This window comes from Hydra vulgaris, chromosome 01 (genome assembly GCF_038396675.1).
Source record: "Hydra vulgaris chromosome 01, alternate assembly HydraT2T_AEP".
Taxonomy (NCBI): domain Eukaryota; kingdom Metazoa; phylum Cnidaria; class Hydrozoa; order Anthoathecata; family Hydridae; genus Hydra; species Hydra vulgaris.
The window spans coordinates 36,628,984-36,651,038 of NC_088920.1; the positions used below are offsets into that span (position 1 = coordinate 36,628,984).

At 27.4% G+C, this 22,055-nt stretch overlaps 1 protein-coding gene across 7 annotated transcripts in view; it reads right to left on the bottom strand.

Annotated features, from left to right (window-relative positions):
• Positions 1-1,310: 1,310 nt before the first annotated feature.
• Positions 1,311-22,055, bottom strand: part of LOC100205548 (protein turtle) — a 54,288-nt gene continuing 33,543 nt past the window's right edge. For 5 of the 7 annotated variants that reach the window (XM_065788045.1, XM_065788046.1, XM_065788044.1 and 2 more), the window contains 9 exons: positions 12,965-13,231; positions 7,807-8,088; positions 7,177-7,452; positions 6,821-7,096; positions 6,315-6,662; positions 5,885-6,211; positions 3,360-3,521; positions 3,189-3,237; positions 1,311-2,876 (listed from right to left, as the gene is read on the bottom strand). In XM_065788045.1, the coding sequence (XP_065644117.1) occupies positions 1,523-2,876; positions 3,189-3,237; positions 3,360-3,521; positions 5,885-6,211; positions 6,315-6,662; positions 6,821-7,096; positions 7,177-7,452; positions 7,807-8,088; positions 12,965-13,231 (3,341 nt within the window). In that variant the 3' untranslated portion in view covers positions 1,311-1,522. Of the gene's footprint in view, positions 2,877-3,188; positions 3,238-3,359; positions 3,522-5,884; positions 6,212-6,314; positions 6,663-6,820; positions 7,097-7,176; positions 7,453-7,806; positions 8,089-9,879; positions 10,175-12,964; positions 13,232-20,164; positions 20,391-22,055 lie in introns of those variants that run through there. The other 2 variants (XM_065788048.1, XM_065788049.1) reach the window with 2 other exon arrangements.

Here is a 22,055-nt window from a genome sequence, read left to right on the forward strand (position 1 = left end):
ACTGTTTGGGAAAGTTATTTATTGCTACAAACAACATAAACTTCGTAAACCTTCTAAACCAAGAAAATTTATCAGTTCTACCAGTTTAACGAAGGATTACTGATAAAACTGGTTGATATAAAACAAAACAAGAAAATATTAAAGCTCTATATTAAACCAGCAAAATCATTTCAGTCAGCTGAAGCGGTTTCTCGGCGACAAGGCATCACGGTCTTCTACGAGTTTTCCTTTTTTATATTCTGCTATCTTTCTTTATTTTCTAACAATATCTTTATTTGTAAGTAATTTAAATTAATGTAAGATAACTTTTTATTTTACTTAGATTTGTATAAAGATTGTAATAGAGAGAAGAAGAAAAATAAAGTAATGAAAAAAAACTGAAATAAAAAGATTTCTTATTTAATTGAACACACTTTATTTCACACTTATTTATTAAATACTACTCATCTAGCTTTTATATTAACATTAGTCACCATAGACGATATTTCGTCTGACTTTTTTTTCCCGTGAGCTTTTCGAAGTCTGACTAGAAAACTTGGGGTTTTTTTCGCTCATACATTTTACAATGATCTCCAGGAACAAATATTTTCCTGCGGCTTCACTTTGATGTTTTAAAAAACAATAAGTTATTGCGTAGTGTTAGGGGGTTCTTATTGCTTATTTTCTAGCCTTTTAAAAAGATTTAAATTTGTTTTAAACTAGGTTTTTACATTTGCGTTATTATAAAAAATGTAGAAAATAAATTAAATTTCTTTTTATTCATACATTTTCATTTAACTTTTTACAAAAGCGGTTTAGTACCCCTATTATTAAAAATGTTTATTAAATATTTTTCTGCATGATTTTTTAACCAAAGTTTTCTCGTCTGACTCCCAAAGTTCACGGGAAAAAAAAAGTCAGACGAAATATCGTCTAGAGTCACCAATGTAAGTTAGTATTTTTTAAAAAAACAACGTATTTGAACGTAACGGGAGTTACCCGGTATGCTTAATGTATAATTCGTATGAAAAAAAGCATAACTGTATTTGCTGTTATGTTTTTTTTCATACGAATTATATATTAAACGTAATGGTAATTACACGTTAAAAAACACGAAGTCGTTTTGTTTTTTGAAAGTGTCGTGTTGTTTTTTAAAAGTGTAACGGTATTTTTTTAAAAGTTTTTAAAACACGAAGTCGTGTTGTTTTTTAAAAATGTAACGGGTATTTTTTTTAAAAAAGTTAAAAAAAAAACAAAAAAACAAGGCGTGAAGGGAAATTAAATGGAAGTTAAAAATAACAAGGCGTAATATAAAAATTAAAACAAAAAAACGCAATAATTTGTTAGTCTTTTTAAGTAAAAAAATTACAATTGCTTTAAAATCGAAACAACTTTCTATGCTAATAAATATTTTCATACCAATCAAGTGGTTTCAAACATCCAACTATACTTTATACTAGTCATCTAAAGTTACGTCACACAAAACATACCCTAAAACTAACGGTTACTAAACTTAGGGATTTCTAAAATGAGCCTAAAATCTTTATACAAGCCATTCTTTATAAGCGCTATTTGAACCTATACTGTTACTTCGTATTAGTGCTGGAGGCGATGCCTCTTCAATTATATTTCCTATGGGGCTATGAGAATGTTCATACGGAGGTAATATAGTGTTGTTAGTCCTATTGCTCGTGTCACTGCATGTGCTGCGACTACTTTTAAACTCGTTAAGTAGTTGCTTACAACGTTCATTTTTCTCTCGGTCAGAATAAATGTCTCTAGAAGCTGGATATTCTTCTTGCATATATCCAGTATCAGAGGAATAACCATTTTTTCCTGTTCTAAAAACAGGGGGGCTAAACCCACTTTTTGAATTTAAGTCACTATCTATAGAATCATCTAAATGTAATCCTAACTGGCGTTCCATTTGTAAAAGGTTACCGTACATTTCTTCGCTGTCGGTAATATCGTTTTTTTCAGATAGTCTTTCAATAACTTGTATTGCTTCGCTATAAGATGGAGGCATTAATGGCCTATCGTCTATTTGTTTTTCAAAGTTTTGTTTTGGGTTAACAAAAGGTTTGTTATACCCATATTTGTGTCTTTGAGAAGGTGGCTGGTAATGCTTTTTTCCGTCGCATGCCGCGCTTCTGGAGGACACATCACTTACATAACCAACGTCTGGTGTAGAAATTTTACTTGAAAAACCCAACTTATTAGATTTTACTGACAAAAGAACTCTGTCTATTGATTCAGAGTCAGACGTTGAGTTGCTTTCGTCACCTTGGAATGATGCGCCATTTTTAACAAATCCTCGAATTGGTTTATAAGGTTGAATATCAGATATGTCAGATAAGTTGTCTAATTGGTATGCGTTTTCAGCCGGAGCATTTCTATGGTTCACATTGTTTCGGGAGTTTAAATCTGGGTCGCCTCGACAAAACTGGTCGTAGGAATCCTTAAAGTTTGACCGCTTTAACGAATTGAATCGATCTTGATTTAATTCTGTCAATTTATCTTTTTCAAGATCACTAACTTCATATTCTTCATCTTCTAGAGGATCAACATTGGAATCGTCTAAATCAGAATTTATAAAAATTGATGGCATAGAATTACTTTTGAACAGCTTCATTTTCTTGTTGCGTTTTAAATTTTGTTCGCGACGGTCTAAGGTCGTAACATAACTTTTGCTACACGTACACAAACGTTTTTCGTCTCGATTGGGTTCAAGAAGAGCATGAGTTACATCCCCATTATTTTCATTTTGAACAATGTTCACTTCGTCAATGCGACCTAGCTTAAGAGCAGGGCAAGTTCTCAAGTGAAAATGTCTTGGTGTTCCAGGATCGTGTTTCAAAAGACTGTCTGATCCATCCATATGAGGTAAGATTACTCCACTAAGAAGAGGAACAATTAGTTTCATATATTTTAGCTTTTTAATATTTTAATGTTTTAGTTTCTTTGAAGCTTTTTATATTGATTTTTTTTTTAAATTAAATTATCAATTTAAAATATCGAAAGAAAATACAAAAAAAAAAAAGTTTTTTTAACATGAACAGTATAATAATTGCAATTAAAATAATTCAAAATATTTAAAATAATTAAATTATTCAAAAATTCAGAATAAATAAAAGTTTATTACTAAAACAAATTTAAAAATTAATTTTTAGATTATGAATAAATTAAAAATTAATTATTCTCCAACTTACTTTTCTGATGTTTCTTTCTCCAATGATGTTTGATTTTTCAGTTTTTTACCTTTAGATATAAAAAATTTAAAATTTAAACGAGCTTTTAACTTTGTTTTTTTTTTCTTGTTTTGCTGTATTTTTGTGTTTTGACTATTGAATTCCTTTAATATATTAACAATAAATAGATACCTTGCTTTTTGGATTTTCTTTTTCTGTAAAAATGCAGCAAGCTTATTAAAAGAATGATTATAAATAATCCAAAGATAATACCGAGTACAATAGGTACTAAACCGTTTTCGTTATCGTTGTTTTTACGGACTTTGCCGATAGAAATGTCTTTTCCAGGAAATCCTATAAATAAAAAATTAAAGTAACTTGATTATTTAAATTTTGTAAGTTGTTTACAAATAGGACTGGTTCTAATGGTTTATGAAGGTACTATGTATAATTGAGTAAAAAAAAGCAGTCAATACTTTTTAAGGATTTGCCTTCTCTCCCCCCTCCTCCCTCCCCCATTTTGTTCCTAGAATCGCCACTGTTTACACAGATTCCCTATAAATTTTGAAGTATTAATTTATTCCTGCTCATTGCCACTTCGTGCAAATTACTTTTGTAGTATAATTGAATTCGAACTTCGTTCAAAACTTTTTTTAGTGTTGACTTTTTTTCTTTATTGCTATTATTTGAGGAGCCCATCTGTAAAATGCGCTAAGTCACAAAAATAGAAAACTTTATTTCATTTCTACATTTTTTATACTGAAATCTATTTAAATAATAGACTAATTAAAAGTTTTTTTGTCCTAAAAATACTAATTTCTGTTGATGTGCAACTTTGAGTAGTTCACTTTTTCGTCGTTTTCTCATAATTAATTATACGGTTTTGGCGCGTTTCGCAAATGGGCTCTTCGTTTCTTAAATCTTTTTTCTTTACTTTATTTACTTTGGCTATTTTCTCGAATTTTTATATCAGTTCGATTTCTGATATCAGAATTCGATATCTGATATCAGAATTCGATATCTGATATCAGAATTCGATATCTGATATCAGAATTCGATATCTGATATCAGAATTCGATATCTGATATCAGAATTCGATATCTGATATCAGAATTCGATATCTGATATCAGAATTCGATATCTGATATCAGAATTCGATATCTGATATCAGAATTCGATATCTGATATCAGAATTCGATATCTGATATCAGAATTCGATATCTGATATCAGAATTCGATATCTGATATCAGAATTCGATATCTGATATCAGAATTCGATATCTGATATCAGAATTCGATATCTGATATCAGAATTCGATATCTGATATCAGAATTCGATATCTGATATCAGAATTCGATATCTGATATCAGAATTCGATATCTGATATCAGAATTCGATATCTGATATCAGAATTCGATATCTGATATCAGAATTCGATATCTGATATCAGAATTCGATATCTGATATCAGAATTCGATATCTGATATCAGAATTCGATATCTGATATCAGAATTCGATATCTGATATCAGAATTCGATATCTGATATCAGAATTCGATATCTGATATCAGAATTCGATATCTGATATCAGAATTCGATATCTGATATCAGAATTCGATATCTGATATCAGAATTCGATATCTGATATCAGAATTCGATATCTGATATCAGAATTCGATATCTGATATCAGAATTCGATATCTGATATCAGAATTCGATATCTGATATCAGAATTCGATATCTGATATCAGAATTCGATATCTGATATCAGAATTCGATATCTGATATCAGAATTCGATATCTGATATCAGAATTCGATATCTGATATCAGAATTCGATATCTGATATCAGAATTCGATATCTGATATCAGAATTCGATATCTGATATCAGAATTCGATATCTGATATCAGAATTCGATATCTGATATCAGAATTCGATATCTGATATCAGAATTCGATATCTGATATCAGAATTCGATATCTGATATCAGAATTCGATATCTGATATCAGAATTCGATATCTGATATCAGAATTCGATATCTGATATCAGAATTCGATATCTGATATCAGAATTCGATATCTGATATCAGAATTCGATATCTGATATCAGAATTCGATATCTGATATCAGAATTCGATATCTGATATCAGAATTCGATATCTGATATCAGAATTCGATATCTGATATCAGAATTCGATATCTGATATCAGAATTCGATATCTGATATCAGAATTCGATATCTGATATCAGAATTCGATATCTGATATCAGAATTCGATATCTGATATCAGAATTCGATATCTGATATCAGAATTCGATATCTGATATCAGAATTCGATATCTGATATCAGAATTCGATATCTGATATCAGAATTCGATATCTGATATCAGAATTCGATATCTGATATCAGAATTCGATATCTGATATCAGAATTCGATATCTGATTTCGAGAAAATAACCAAGTAAATAAAGTAAAAAAAAAAAAAAAAGAATTTTAAAAATTATAACCAAAATATACTTTATCTATCTATACTCAAAATAAGTAAACAAAAAAAAATGAATCAGTAACTCCTAATGAATATTGTCGCCTAATAATGAGTCAGTATTGAAATTGTTTATGAAATTAAAATTATATTCAATTTAATGGTAATTACACTTTAATTTAAACTACAAACAACTACGCTACATCAAAAAAGAAGCAACTAAAACAAAATACCTGTAAGAATAATGCTTTTGGGAACCACTCCTTCACTTCGTTTTCCATTTTTAGAAACAGAGATCAGTTGAAACTCTACAGGATGCAAAGTATTGGCGGGAAAATCCTGTTTATTTAAAATAACAACTAATTCTTCGCTAGGTGTTGAGCGTCGTTTCCTTAATCGTGGTTTTATTTCTAACCATGTATCAGTTGAATTCAGTTTACGATACTCTATCAACACATGGCTAAAGGGTGGACGACCAGGAGCTATTAGGTTTTTCCATTTAAGAGAGTAACCTGGTGTAGTAATGTTGACATGAAAGTCATAGGGAGCAAGTGGAAACTCTAAAAAATTATTATGATTCGATTTAAAATGATATATACTTTTAAAGATATTTGATAAAAAGATTTACATTATTAAGAAGCAGCAAATTATATAAAAAAACACCTGAAATAAATTCAACTGGTTGTCCATTGTATGTTGTTAATGATGGTGCTCTCATAAACTTGAAGACAGTTCCGAAGTCACCAAACCCAACTCGATTCATGGCCCTCATTGAGAAAAAAAAGGTCATCGTAACTTCCCGAGCAACAATTGATTCAGGCAAAAATAAATCAAAGCTTGTAATATTGGCATCTGACTCTTGAATAACCCACTGATAATCATTATCAGTGGCATTACGGTACCAAAACTGATAACTTAGCGGCGAGCCCCCAGTATAAGGAGTTTTCCATTTAATATGTGCTATATTGTTCGAAGATGTCAACGTTATGTCAAACGGAACTCCAGGTTTACCTTGAAAATGATTTTTAAAGTTTATATTGTGACTTTCTATCAAAAGTTCTTTTATCAAGAACAAAAATGTTTTTAAAAGAGTTAAAAAAGAGGAGAGGACTTCTAAGACTTTCTAAGAAAAGGAGGAGACAATTTCTAAGACTCTTAAATTGACTTACCAATTATAATGAGTTCAAAAACTCTATTTAAAAGACCAGCACGAGATTCTACTGTACATTCGTAGTGAGCAGCGTCGCAGCCACGTACATCTAGTATATTCATATGTCCGTTTGAATAGGGTTTAAAACGATTTGGATCTAACGATATGTTAACAAACAAAATTGCCCAGGTAATGTTTGGTTTAGGGATGCCTGATGCCGTACAATCTAGAGTAGCATTTTCACCTTCTCGAACAATAACCTTTTCGTCAGGAAAAGTAAGAAATGCGGGAGTGACTAAACAAATAAAAGTAAAACAAACTTAAAATAAAATATTGTAAAAATTTAAATAAAAGTAATTCAAAAAAAAACCATACTCAAAACAAAAAGTTCGGTATAACCAAATTTTCCGTCACCAATATCGTTATACGGTGCACATGTGTATCTGCGAGAATCATCTGAAGTAACATTACGCACAATCAATGATCCGTTGTGTGCAATAAGTACTTTATCATTATTTTTAATTTCTTTCCCATTGCTGTCTAACCATCGAAAATTAACACCTGGATTACCGCTTGCAGAACAAGGTAAAACTGCGTTTTCTCCTCGATATACTTCAACAAACGGTTTTATATTGAAAATATGTGGTGTAACTATCCAAAATAAATGGAAAAAAGTTATTATACAATAAAAGAATTCATTGTTTAAAATTCTACTTAAAAAACCTACGAGTTGCGCGCCATGGTCTTATCACAGAGCTTTTTATCATTTTTATTTATCATTTCATCAGCGAATCTGAGATTTATTTTGATTTTATTTTGACGGAAATTTAAAAGCTAACTACCCATTGTATTGAAATAATTTAGAAAAAAATTACAAACTAATTTTTTTCTATTTTAGGATTTTACGCAGCGGCAATTTGTAAATGGGAAAAAATGCAAGTATCCTGTATATAATTTCAATATCAACAATAATAATTTAAAAAAATAACATTAACAAATGCTTACATTTTACGTTAAGATACATGTTAACAGACAGAGTGAGTTCTCCATCGGGCGTCATCCTTTGAGATGCGCACGTGTACAATCCGTTATCATCTTGTTCCACAGGATTGATTATTAAAGAACCTTTGTCATTTGTTTTAAAACGATCCTTATTCGTTAAATCAATTCGATTTTTGGACCAGCTTACTTGGAATCCAGATTCTAGAGGATTTTTTCCGCATTCAATTTCAACTGAGCTTCCTTCAACGGCACTTTTGTAATTTTCTGGTTTGATTGAGCCAACAGCTAACGAAATCAAAATGAAAAAGAGGCGAACCATGTATAATTTTTTAATGATCATTTTAATTTTTTATAATCATCTATTTTTTAAAGCAAATTAAAAATGATTTAAAAAAATCAAACAAAAATTTTCGATTAATGTTTATTCATCCGACAAAGAGTTTCAATGACTAAGCTTTACTAGAACTGCGTCTTAAGAACATTGTTTGCACATACAAGATAGAAAGCAATACGTCATAGCAGTATCCGACAGCATTATGCAATTATTGATTATTTGAAAAAAATTGTTTTGTCAATAAGACAAGTTGCAAAATTTTAATCAAGTTTAACGTCTTAAGTGTGTGTTTATATTCTATCATAGTTTTAGTAATTATAATTGGACATGTAATTGTAATAATAAGTAATATAAGTTAATTTTAATCGTAAAAATAGGTAATTAATACGTGGTGTTTATATTGTAACGCTTACTGGTTGCCAGTAACCGGTTAAAGCGACTTAAAATAATTCAAGAACACATAGGATATGTATAAAAACATAGAGAAGTGTGGAAACAATTGTTCGTTGTTCAACAAGTGGAAACAATCATCCATCCAAAAATTGCAAGAGAAAATATATCTGATACTCAATTTTTTTACTTAATTTATATTTTTGTCAGGGTGCTTTTCTTCTGGGTAATTGTTGCTTTTTTTTTCATGTAAACATTGAGCACAAAAAAATTCACAGTGACACTTTTTACCATGACAACTAGCAATGTATATTAATAAATATCGTCCACGTCATTATTTTTAAGAAAAAATTTTTTTTTTTTGTCTTTCTGTCCATTCATTTTTTTTTTCTATCTACTTATTAACTTTTAAACATGCTTTTTTAAAACGTATTTAAACAAGTAGAACTAATAATATGTATATAGGTAGGACAATGAAAGATAATCTTATAAGTTTGTATTATACTTCTACTCGTTTATTTTTTGTTAAGCTTTTAGAACTTTTCTTATTAAATTTAAAAAATTTAATTAGAATAAGCAAAAGATGTAAATGAAGTCCAAATTAAAAAACAAACAAAAAAACAAAAAAAAGGAAATAAATGAAAAAGTGTCGTTTATTCAGTAATTTATATATATATATATATATATATATATATATATATATATATATATATATATATATATATATATATATATATATATATATATATATATATATATATATATATATACATATATATGCAATTGCATGGTGTTACAACATTATTTATTGATAACTGCGAGTATAAAGTTAAAAAATCCACGTTTTTAAAAATACGAACCAAACCTTTTGGCTTAGGGCTAAAGTTTTTTTAATTTGTGGTAATTTGAACCTTAAACGTTTCTCAAGCATTTCTAAATAAATCTTTTATAGAGACGCTGAGACAAAAGACAAACATAGTTATTTGGTTCATTCCAAATTTAACTACAGAGTATACTGTACTGTTTGAATTTCCTAAATTTTAGGTGGCTTGTTGTATGTTAGCAAAGTGTTTCAGATTTTATAAATTGATTCCTTATGTTTTCTGTATTTTATAAACTGGCTACTTATATTTTCTGTGTTTTCTGCATGGGGTTTCTTGTTGTTTTTTTTTGTGCAAGCAAAATAACTTTTGTTGTTTTCAGTCTTGAGTTTCTTACAACGACAATATTAAAAAATAATAAATAAAACAAAATAAAAATAGCAGAAATAATAATAATAATAATAAAAATGTGTTCTTAAACTAGGATGGAGGTAATGATAAATAACGTAAATGAATATAAAATATAGTCACCTGATATAAGAAAAAGCCAGATAAATTGACGTATCGTCGAGTTTAGAAACATCCCTGAGCATTCTGTTAAACATTCGTTTGAAAAAAACTTTTTTTAAATACTGAGATGTTTTAGTAAAAAAAAATTCTGAAAAGTTTTTGAAATAATCTGAATAAATCCTTATTTTGTCTTTACTCATTGCATACACAGTTGCACTCCATTTCTAAAGAAGTTGTCATGGTTACATGATTTCCCCTTTTTATTTATCATCCGTGTGAATTTATAGACTTCCTATCTTATAAATAAAATGAAAATGGAAGTTCTTTTAGCTTTTCATCTAATTCTAAGGTATTAATAAAAAAAATTATTGTTATGCTATATAACGTACTATTTTCGCTTCATAGAAAATTAACAAAGGGAGCGATTCGAAAGATTTGTAAAACGTATGTTATTTTTTATAAAAAAATTGATTTTAAAGAACCAATGGTAAAATTAGGTGGACTCAGGGCTCTCTTTTTGAAAGTTGTCTTTGGTGGTTCATAAAAAACCTAATTTATGATAATGTTATTAAACCAATATTATCATAAACTAGTTTAAAAGACACATAAACTAGCGTTGTTAATAAAAAAGGCCACTGTATTTTTCTTTTTTAAACTTATGAAAATTAGTATTAAGGGCTGCTACCGGTCCTTAATGACTAAAAGATTTCGTAATATCTTTAAAAAAATCTGAACTTACAAAGTATGAAGTTTTCATCAAAAAATCATTATTCCGCTTATGTATATATACAGTAAAATTACTACTTGTATGCAATTAACGTTGAGTCAAAATGCCAAAATAAGCATGTAAATTAGTAGTCAAACTCTTTCAGTGCTTTTCTAATAATAATATGATCGGTTATTTATGGTAAAAAATTAATATTCTAACCAAGAATTTATCTGGACCATAATTGTTGTACATATAACTTAAAGAGGGGGAGGAGGAGGTTCTCATCCGTAATATGGGTTTACCAGCTAGTCATATTAATTATTATTATTTATTTTCAGACGTTTTACCTTTTACCGACAATTTTAAAAATGTTTTTTCAAAAATTTTATACTTTTTACCAACAAATTTACAAACTTAGGTTATAATAATTAACTGAATAAACTTCTTACCTCCTACAATTAATTATCTACATCACTGTTAGAAAGTGAATGTAATATGACCCGGCATCTAAATTTGCTTACATAACTGAGAATAATATATTTATCTGCGGCATGCTTTTAAAATTTACACATTTAACAACTTTTGTAGTAAAAACTCAGATTACCTCAATGTAAGCTCGAATTATTCATCAGTCAAAACAATTTAACTGCTGTTTTAGATCGAGCTGAAGTGCTAGGCAACATTTATTTGAAGTAACGTTTGATTTAGATTTAAAAAACTCAAAACTTACTGATTTGTTACGATTTAGAAACTCCAAAAAAAAAAAAACTAGTCTAATATTTTCTTATTTTATTAAGTTGAGTTATTGGATAAAATCTCGGTTAATTTTGTAAATTTAAAACTCAAATAAACAACTCCTTTTAAAAATCTGTTCAATAACATAAAATGTTTTAAAACTTCTTAATAAATTTCCACACAAATCATAAAATTACAACTTTAATGGTTTATTTATAAAAGATTTCCATTTTGATATTAATTTCTTCTTCTCAAACATAACCAACAATAAAAAGATACTTTAAATTTTTAAGTGAAAAAACATTAAAACTGTATTCAAAAACACTCCTCCCAGGTGGAAAATTCATAACTTTTAAATAGACGTAAATAAAATATTACTATTGATATTTCCAATTTATTGTTAGAATTGCTTTGATATAATATAAATAAAACATCAACGCCAATTAAAGTTAAAATATCTTTACTGCTAATAAAATTAACAGTGGGAAAAAATGCATATGCTTTTTTTTCTCAACCGTTAGCAAACCGATAAAATTGACCGTTCACGATTTTAACAAAAATAATTTATTTTCCACGTAAATCAAGCTAAAAATTTCTTAAGTTTTCAAAACAAAAAAAATAGTTTATTTAGTGCAATAGTTATAAACTAAAGAAAAAAACTGCAAATTTTCTTCTCTTACTAAAGTTTTGTATATTTGGAACACATTCTAATAGACAATGTTTAGACTGGGGCTAGTGGCAGCAGGGATAAGTTGACGATATGCGTTTAACTTCAAAGCCATCCATCAGAAATCACAAAAAACGTTCCTAATTGATCATTTCATCTTTTAATGTAGTATTGAAGGGATTCGCGCATACGTTAAGTACATAACATTTAAATCGCCATGTGATTTGTTTTTTATTTGGACAAAAACTACTTTTTGAAACATCGCTTCTTTTTTTTCTTTTCTTTACAAAAAAATTATTAGTTTTTAAGAAAAAAAAAAATTATTTTGGCTCCAGTCTCTTTTACATTAATAAACAAAATATTTCACGAGGATACTTGGCTTATACTATAAAAGCTATAGAAAATGTTCTAAACTTGTTTACATATACGTGTATACATATATATATATATATATATATATATATATATATATATATATATATATATATATATATATATAAATTATTTTATATATATATATAATTAATATATATATATATATATATAATTAATTTATTATTGCTCTGTTCTTTAAGAACATTGAGCACTCTATTTGTAAAATACACTAACATAATTTACATATATATATATATATATATATATATATATATATATATATATATATATATATATATATATATATATATATATATAAAGTTTTTAAATCCAATTTTTTATTTGTTTAATTAAATTTTGCCAACTTACTCCACTTCCGGGTCAGTATGCGCTTTTTATTTTGCGGCCCCGGTTGGACCCCAAGGAAATTTTTTTATATAAGAAATGCAACTTGAACATGTTACACTTAAGGACTTTTTAGGAAAACTTGCAAAAAATCATTACATCACTGTTTACAAAAAAAAAGTGCTTTAAGGGCAAGAATGATCAAAGTAAAAAAACAGAGCTAACTATATCTTGTCTCTCCTAACAAAAAAAGCAACAACAAAAAAAGAACTTACATATTATGTTCACAGTTGTTACAAAGAAAAACCGGCCAATTGCACTTTCAAGAGTGATAGAGTATTTACCAATATCGTTCATACTTGCACTTTTACAACTCAAGCCCTCTTCAGTAATTGTGAAATGTTTTGGAAGAACATCAGAATTTTCTTTTTTCCAAGATATTGTAGGATAAGGGTTTCCACTCACACGACAAGGTATATAATAACTGCTTCCGTTAGCGGCTTCTATTAATTTCTTCTCAACTCCGCCACAGTTTGGTCTTTCTATATATATATATATATATATATATATATATATATATATATATATATATATATATATATTTATATATATATATATATATATATATATATATATATTTATATATTTATATATATTATTATAATTATATATATATATATATTATTATAATTATATATATATATATTATTATAATTATATATATATATATATATTATTATAATTATATATATATATATATATATATTATTATAATTATATATATATATTATTATAATATTATAATTTTAAAAAGAATCGATCGCTCTCATATTTAATTTTCGCGTTTTTTTGCAAAACATTTTTTTCAGCTTTATTTTATAACTACATATTTTTGTATATGTTGTCTCTAAATATTCTGTTTGCAAATATTCCAATAAATATTTTTGTATATATTGTCTCTAAATATCAAGGATGCGGAGTCCCAAAAGGACTCCGGCTTTATATCTCTACTTTTTCCAAGTCTGTAGTGTCTAGAAGCTCTAAACATGATTGCTGACTTATGATCTGCTTTAAGAAAAAAGTTCATGAGATTTAATAACTTGAAACTTATTGTTTTTAAGCCCGGAGTCCTTGCCGCCATTATACCTAAGGACACCGGGTTCAAAAAACGATTGTTCCTCTAACTTAAAAAACTTAATTTTTTTCCTATTAGTAGTTTATAAACTCATTTATATTTTTAGAGTTCCTGGATACCAAAAACTTGGATAAAGTAATCTTTTTGTGACTTTCAAATTATTCCCTGCTAAATATTTCAGAATATTTAGCAGGGATGCGGAGTCCTTTTTGGGACTCCGCATCCCAGCTAAATATTCTGTTTGCAAATATTCCAATAAATATTTTTGCATGTATTCTAAATATTCCTAACAAATATATCTGTAAAATAACGTAGTATAACGAATTACGTTCAACGTTATAATAAAAGCACAAAGTAAGACTATTTTATTTTAAATTTATTTTAAATTTTAGTTTTAAAAAAATCGCAGAAGACTAAAATTACCTTGTCATCACTAATTTTGCTTTATAGTTAAAGTGTAATACACAAAAACAACATTTAGTTCAATCTCATTTGATTGTTTGTAGGATTTTATTATTTATTTAATATATTTTATTTTATATTTTATTTAATTAAACTACATTTTTTTGTTCTTTTTTTTTGCCAGTTATAAGCAATTTTTTTTGATATTATATATTATTTTGGCTAGAAAAATTCAGAATACTTAATTCAAGATAAGATTTTTCAATTAGATTTTTAGGGAGTTTTGATTTTCTCAACGATATATATTATAATGGTATATATTATTTATATATCATTGGATTTTCTAGATAACATATTGGTTTGTTGTATAAACAAGGACCGCGATATGAAATAGAGAATTGGGAGAGTTTAATTCTTATGATAAATCTTAGAAATTTCCTGTTTCTTTTGTAATATATTTATCAACATTATTTTGAGAAAATGTATTTATGATATGTTATGATAAGACCTAGTTTTTATTTTAGCATTAGTTTAGCATTAGCATTTAGTATGATAAGACCTAGTTTATATTTTATTTTATTTTTGAGATAGATTAGGGTGTTATGAGCTCCTTAAAAGAAATATTTTCAAAAAGAAATAATCCTGGATCCAAAATTTTTGGGAATAAACAATATTTAAGGATCACTACAGTGGCGTATTTAGCAAAAGGCGTGGGGGGAGGGGAGGCAAGCAGCTCAGCTTCCCTGCGCTCTGAAAGCCGGCTAACTGGCGCCCCCTAAAATATAAGTTCCTAATTACAAAGTTCTGCGTTTATTTTAAACGGAAAATATAAAAATAGATAATAACAAACCATCGTTACATCTGCTTTACAAATTTGTCCGCATTTATGACAGAAAACAAAACGTCTCCGTTTTGTTTTCTGTCATAAATTATCTCTTAATTTATGACAGAAAACAAATTGTGTACATTATAATCATAATGTACACAGTCAATGCATTTTTAACATAGTTCGGTGTATCAAAACTATTGTGACTGTACAGTGACAGATGTTCACGAAACTATAATGACTTTGCAAAACAGAAAAAAAAAATTTTTATATAAACTTATTTTAATTTTGTGAAGCAATTTAGATTTGTTTTTATGTGTTAAAAATCTTTCGGAAAAAATCCGTATGGCGCCCCCTTCCCATTTAAAAACCTATCGCGCCGGCCCTACTTTTAAAGTGTATGCATCAACTTTTAAAGTGTATCAACTAGTAAGAGACTCCCCAGCTAAAAATGAGATTTTTTTCAAACCCGGCCCCGGCAAAATAATAAGATTTAGCAGAGGTCGATAGCCGGGGCTAGAAAAAAATTTATAGCACTTTATATATTATAATTTTATACTTACATTTACTGTTTATTAAATACTGGCATATATTTATATATTTTCAAACTCTAATTTACTTCCAACAACATTGTATGCAACCACTATTAAGTTTTGAGTTATTTTAAAATAGAGAAAAAGTAAAAATACTAGGAAATGGTTAACTGAAGACTTAAAAAGTCGCAGATTATATATAAAAGTCGCAGATTATATATAAAAGTCGCAGATTATATATAAAAGTCGCAGATTATATATAAAAGCCGCAGATTATATATAAAAGTCGCAGATTATATATAAAAGCCGCAGATTTTATATAAAAGTCGCAGATTATATATAAAAGTCGCAGATTATATATAAAAGTCGCAAATTATATATAAAAGTCGCAGATTATATATAAAAGTCGCAGATTATATATACAAGTTGTAGGTTGTATATAAAAGAAAAACATAAAGTTGGCTAAGAGTTATACAGGTTTTTTTTAAGTGCAAGGAAAAAAAACTGGATTAATAAAAGTTTTTATAGCATAAAGGGACAGATACAGTAAAAAGATGCAACTTGTTGAATAAGAAGCCAAGCAAAAATGAGTTTTGGTTTATCGTCATAGAGATGATAGCTCGTTTGAGCATTGACTATGATAGTATTTGTAAAAAAAAGAAATGCAACCTTACAACAATAGGAGAGTGGCTAAAGCTTGACAGATAAAGCAGATCTAATTGCATTTACAATGTGTTTTTAAACTTTGTCTAAGAGTAAGTGGATGGTTATTCATCAATATAGGAATGCCAACATTATTGCAATATTTTTTTGCAGTAAATAAATGAGTTTTGTTGTCTAACAAAATTTTTGGATTTTAAGTCCAGAATTTAAATCCGTAAGCCACTGCAAGCCTTAGGCTGTTGCAAAAGAGACATCAGATTTAAAATCTAAGCAATTAAAAAGTGAAGATTTTTAGTCAAGACAAGAGTATAAAGTTGAGTCGTCAGCAAATATAGCCACTTTAGATGTAAAATTTTCATGAAGATTGATATTGTAGATAAGAAACAATACAGGAGCAAAGATATAGCCTTGCGGTACCCTTAAAGTTACTTGAAATAAAGAAGAATGCAGGTCTTCAAGAATAACTTTAATACTGCAATTAGACAGAAATAATTTAATAATTTAAAAACCTTTATATAAAGAAACTAATAACAGAGTGAAGACTAATTGTAGGATAGTTTGAGAGGTTAAAGCCTTTTCTAGAGTTTTGAAAAATTGGAACCACTTATTTAGCACTTTTTAAAAATTTAGCAAAAATTGAAGAGAGATCTGGAGAACACTTTTTTTAAACTATGATGGAAATCTTGTCTAAAGCACAAACTGTAGAAGTGTTTAATTAAGAACTAGCTTTAGCATTGGAAGCCAGAGTGATTTGGATGTTTAACAATGGGTTGATCTGTTTAATTGGCAGGAAGAGTATGGCCACCTTTTACATTGGTTTCTTGGAATAATAAAAGGACATTTGTTCTTAAAAGAGATGTTCTTGTAAAAATGATGCAAAAAATGATTAATGTTTAATAAAGCAACTGCTCAAGATGGTGACGAGGCTTGACTTAAAATTGAAGAGTAGAAATAAAAGCTTCTAAACTATCAAATATTAGCCCCGGTCGCTTACTTATCCCCAACCCTAAAATTAAAGTTATATATATATATATGTGTGTATATATATATATATATATATATACATATATATATATATATATATATATATATATATATATATATATATATATATATATATATATATATATATATATATATATATATATATATATATATATATATATGTATATATATCTATATATGTATATATATATATATATATAGATATATACATACATATATATATATATATGTATATATATATATATATATATATATATATATATATATATATATATATATATATATATATATGTATATATATATATATATATATATATATATATATATATATATATATATATATATATATATATATATATATATATATATATATATATATATATATATATATACATACAGGGGCGTAGACAGAATTTTTTGGTGTTCCAGATAGCTAACATCCAGACATGGAGCAAACTCCAAACATTTATAGGTTTATACTAATGTCAAATAAGGATACTTTGCCAAAAAAAGCCCAAAAAAGAGCAACAAGTTAATGAAAATTTTTTTTTACTATTTTCAACTAGACTTATATTCATCGACAAATTTTAAATTTCATAGTAAAATATTTTAGAGTTCATCAATTATGACCATACAAAATTTAAAATTTGTTGATGAATATAAGTCTAGTTAAAAATAGTAAAAAAAATTTTTCATCAACTTGTTGCTCTCATGTTTGGGGCAGGGAGGGAGCAAAAATTTTGGGGCTTTTTTGTTCCCAGGCTCCAATCATCGCAATTTTTTGCAAAGCATCCTATTTGACATTAGTATAAACATATAAATGTTTGGAGTTTGCTCCATGTCTGGAAGTTAGCTATCTGGAACACCAAAAAATTCTGTCTACGCCCCTGTATATATATATATATATATATATATATATATATATATATATATATATATATATATATATATATATATATATATATATATATATATATATATATATATATATATATATATATATGTATATATATATATATATATATATATATATATATATATATATATATATATATATAGTTCAATCATGTTAGGCCATTTAAAGACGTTTTGAAAACATTTAAATGGTTTAAATTGCATAAGAAAAATTCAAGACCATCAAGAAAGTAACGATCACAGACAGTGTTGTCGACACACACAATATTGTCGACAAGGACGTGAAGTAGAAGTGAACTTCAAAAATATTGTCACAAACTATTGTCTGGAAAAAATTTCTGAAACGTATTCTGAATGTTACATTATTATTTTTTTAGTAGTACAAGAAAAAAAATACAAGTTCATTACTTAATAAGGTAAGAGTCATTACCTACTGGAAAAATCCTAAATTGAATTCATCCTAGTTTGTGCTTTTAGAGTTAAAAACATTTTGGCAGAAAAAACAAAAGCTGAATATATTTCGATAACAATTGATACCACAGCAGGTTCTGCGCACATAGAACAGGCAACATTTATTTTGCGCTACGTTTCTCAAAGTGAAAATTTTATAACTTTTAATGTTCACGTAAGTTTTTAGAATTTGTTGATTTTTTTTTTTTTGTGTGTTATTCACCAAGGCCGAGAAGGCCACTGCAGATAAGGAGGCTACTTAATAGTGGTTATAACCCTCTCTCAACTCTATAACTCCGAAACATGAACCTTGACGAACAAGGCCGCTGCGCGTAGAAACAAGTTGAGCGCGGTTCTACCAGGGACGTGGTGGGGATCGAACTCGTAACCTCTCGCTAATGAAGCGAGCACTTTACCACTACACCACTACCGCATTTTACCACTACACCACTACCGCATTTCAACCACTAAAATTTTAATAGAGTTGAAATTACTTTAATAATCCTAAATACACTGAAAAGTAACTTGGTTGATATTCGTGATTGTCGGAGACAAAAAAAATGTTTGAATGATCGAAAAAAAATCAGCAAGATTTCATTCTTAAAAAAAAATTGTTTGCTATATTTTTATCACGTGGTTAAGTTTAAAAGATGCGTATGGGCCTGAGTGTATTACACAATATGTAAATTTCTTTAGTTTTATTCAAAAAATAAATTTTTTCAAAAGCAATTTACAGTCCTGAAACATTCTTTAAATTAAAATCATCAGTTTTTTGAATAACCTATGCCACACTCAATAGACTAATGATGTCAATAGCGTTAGACCATTTATTTTCCAAGTTTAACGTAGTGAATTTAACTTTGCATCTAAATATTACGTTAGAAACCCTTTCTGCCCAAAAAAAAGTCAATGGTATTTTAATATTCTTATTTAATATTCGTCTTCTACATGCGTCTTCTATGTCTCAACTAGAAAAATATTTTAAAAACATTAATTTTCTTTTTGCTTTCTTTTATCTTTAAATTTAGGAAAAAACATACAATATTAATAAAAATATACAATATTAATAAAAATATACAATATTAATAAAAATATACAATATTAATAAAAATATACAATATTAATAAAAATATACAATATTAAAACATACATAGTAAATAAATCAAACTTTTAACATAGCTTCAAGATGATTGTAAAATCCATTTATCATAGCAATTTTTCGATTGACTCATTTAGTAAAAAGTTATGCCTCTATTAGTGTTTAGGACATGGCATTATTTATAATAATGTTAAAATTTTAATTTTAATAAGCTGGAAAATGAAAAAGCCTATGATGCCTGGATTATATATATATAAAAATAAGTCTTTCCTGAAAATTTCAACTTATTTTGCCTATTTAATCTTAAGTTATCATGTTTTCAAAATTTTAAAAATTCACTAAAATCATAAACATGAAAAAACCAAGTTTTTGTCTGAAATAGTTTATAAAACTTCTTTAAGATATGTTAAAAACCAACGACCAACTTAAAATTTATATTTTTTATACCCATTTCTTTAATTCATAAATCCTTTTGACTGCTCTTAATTTTTTCTTTGTTTTTTAACGATTGGACAAGATTGTTTCTTCATGCTTGCAACACGTTGCCGATCTTGTGCATTAGATCAGTGGTTATCTTACCAAAAGATAACCGTTAAAAAATATATTTTTTGCGTAAGACAAAGCATCCTAAAACTGCATTCACCATGCAATTTCTATCATAATACAAAACATTAAATCAATACGTAATTGAGGATTACTTTGAAAGCAAATACTTGACTCAACAGTTGAAGTTACAAATGAAGAAAAACTTTAAAATCAAAAATGCGAAGAAAAACCTTATATACCATCATATAAAAATGAGAAATAAGAAATTTTATATTAATTTAACATTAATAATCCATAAATTATTTAAAAAAGATAAAACTCTGCTTTAGGAACACTTAAAATATAACTTTTTTGTTTGTTGAAAAAGTCAAGATTTGTATGTTGGGCACCTTAGTAAGTTAAAATTATTATATTTGCGTTCATAAATATATGCTGAGTAAAACAAAAATTGGTAGCAGAAGCAGTGAAAATATCTAAAAGGTTCAAGAAATGCTAATGTTTTTTTTTAATGAATTTCCTGATTAACAAAATAATGATCCAGACTACAACGAGCAATTATTTATAATTGAACAAAAGATTAACTTCAAGACTAATGTATTTTTTTCTAAGATGGATTCAGTTTATTAAATTTGTCTACTCGCTATTATAAAGTAAAAGTCAGAATAAATTTATTTTCTCTTGGAAATATCCTGAGTTAAATAAACAAATTAAAGAAAATGAAAAGAAAGAAAACAACACAAGTTAAAGCATCTGTCAAGGAATTGATCTCAGTGAAAAGTTATTAAGAAAAAATTGAAAAAACACTTAATATTTTAAACATATTTCTTAACATTTGCTTTGCATTAAGAATATTTTGCACGGTTAAGTGACTGTGGCGGAAGCTGAACGGCTAATATAGTTAACTAGCTTGAATAAAAAACGTTATTCGTTCAAAAATAAGTCAAGAAAGATTCTCAAATTTGAATATTCTTGTTAATGAATGTGAATTTGCACGTCAACCTAATTTTGACGTCAACTTAATTTTGATGATTTTACCGAAGTGCATTGCCTCCCGAAAAGCTAAAAAAATATGTTTATTCCAAACTCTTTTTTAAAGTTATTTTCTTTATTCATGTTTTACAAAGATTTTTACAGATATCAGGCATTTTACTATCTCCTTTTTCCCCTCTTTTGATTTAAAATAAGTTGAATTTCTGAAAAGTGAAAAAAAAATTGGCCTGGAGTATGCAAGTAATCATTACTAACATTGTTCCAAATATTTTTTAATAATAAGGCATAAAACCAACTTTTAACCATTCAATAATTGCTAAAATTAATAATAAATAATAATTTCTATAGAAAATAATAATAACTGCTAAAAATACTAATATTTAATAAACAAGAATTGCTGAAAATATTCTTAGAACAACTTAAAAAATATTAAAATAGTATGAATTTAAATATCTTAAAAAAATAAAAAATATAATAGGGGTGTGTTTTAATCTTTTCTTTTCTGGCATTATTTGTCTGTCTGCTTTTTTTATAGTCTTTTTTTTTTTTTAAATTTTATTTAGATACCCCATGAAGTCCTTACGGACTTATCACAGAGCACCGCGGATGAGCATTTAATTGAAAGTTCACGCCTCCTTTCTAACCGATGTCGCAAAACTTGCTCAGAGGTGGGGTTTAACCTAGAGGTTTTTCGTTTCTGAGGCAAGTGCGCTACTGCGTCACGGCTGCACTAGTTCATAGTGTTTTGCATTCATTTACTAAAATTTATGCGCATTTTCATTTATTTGACTCATGTGTGATG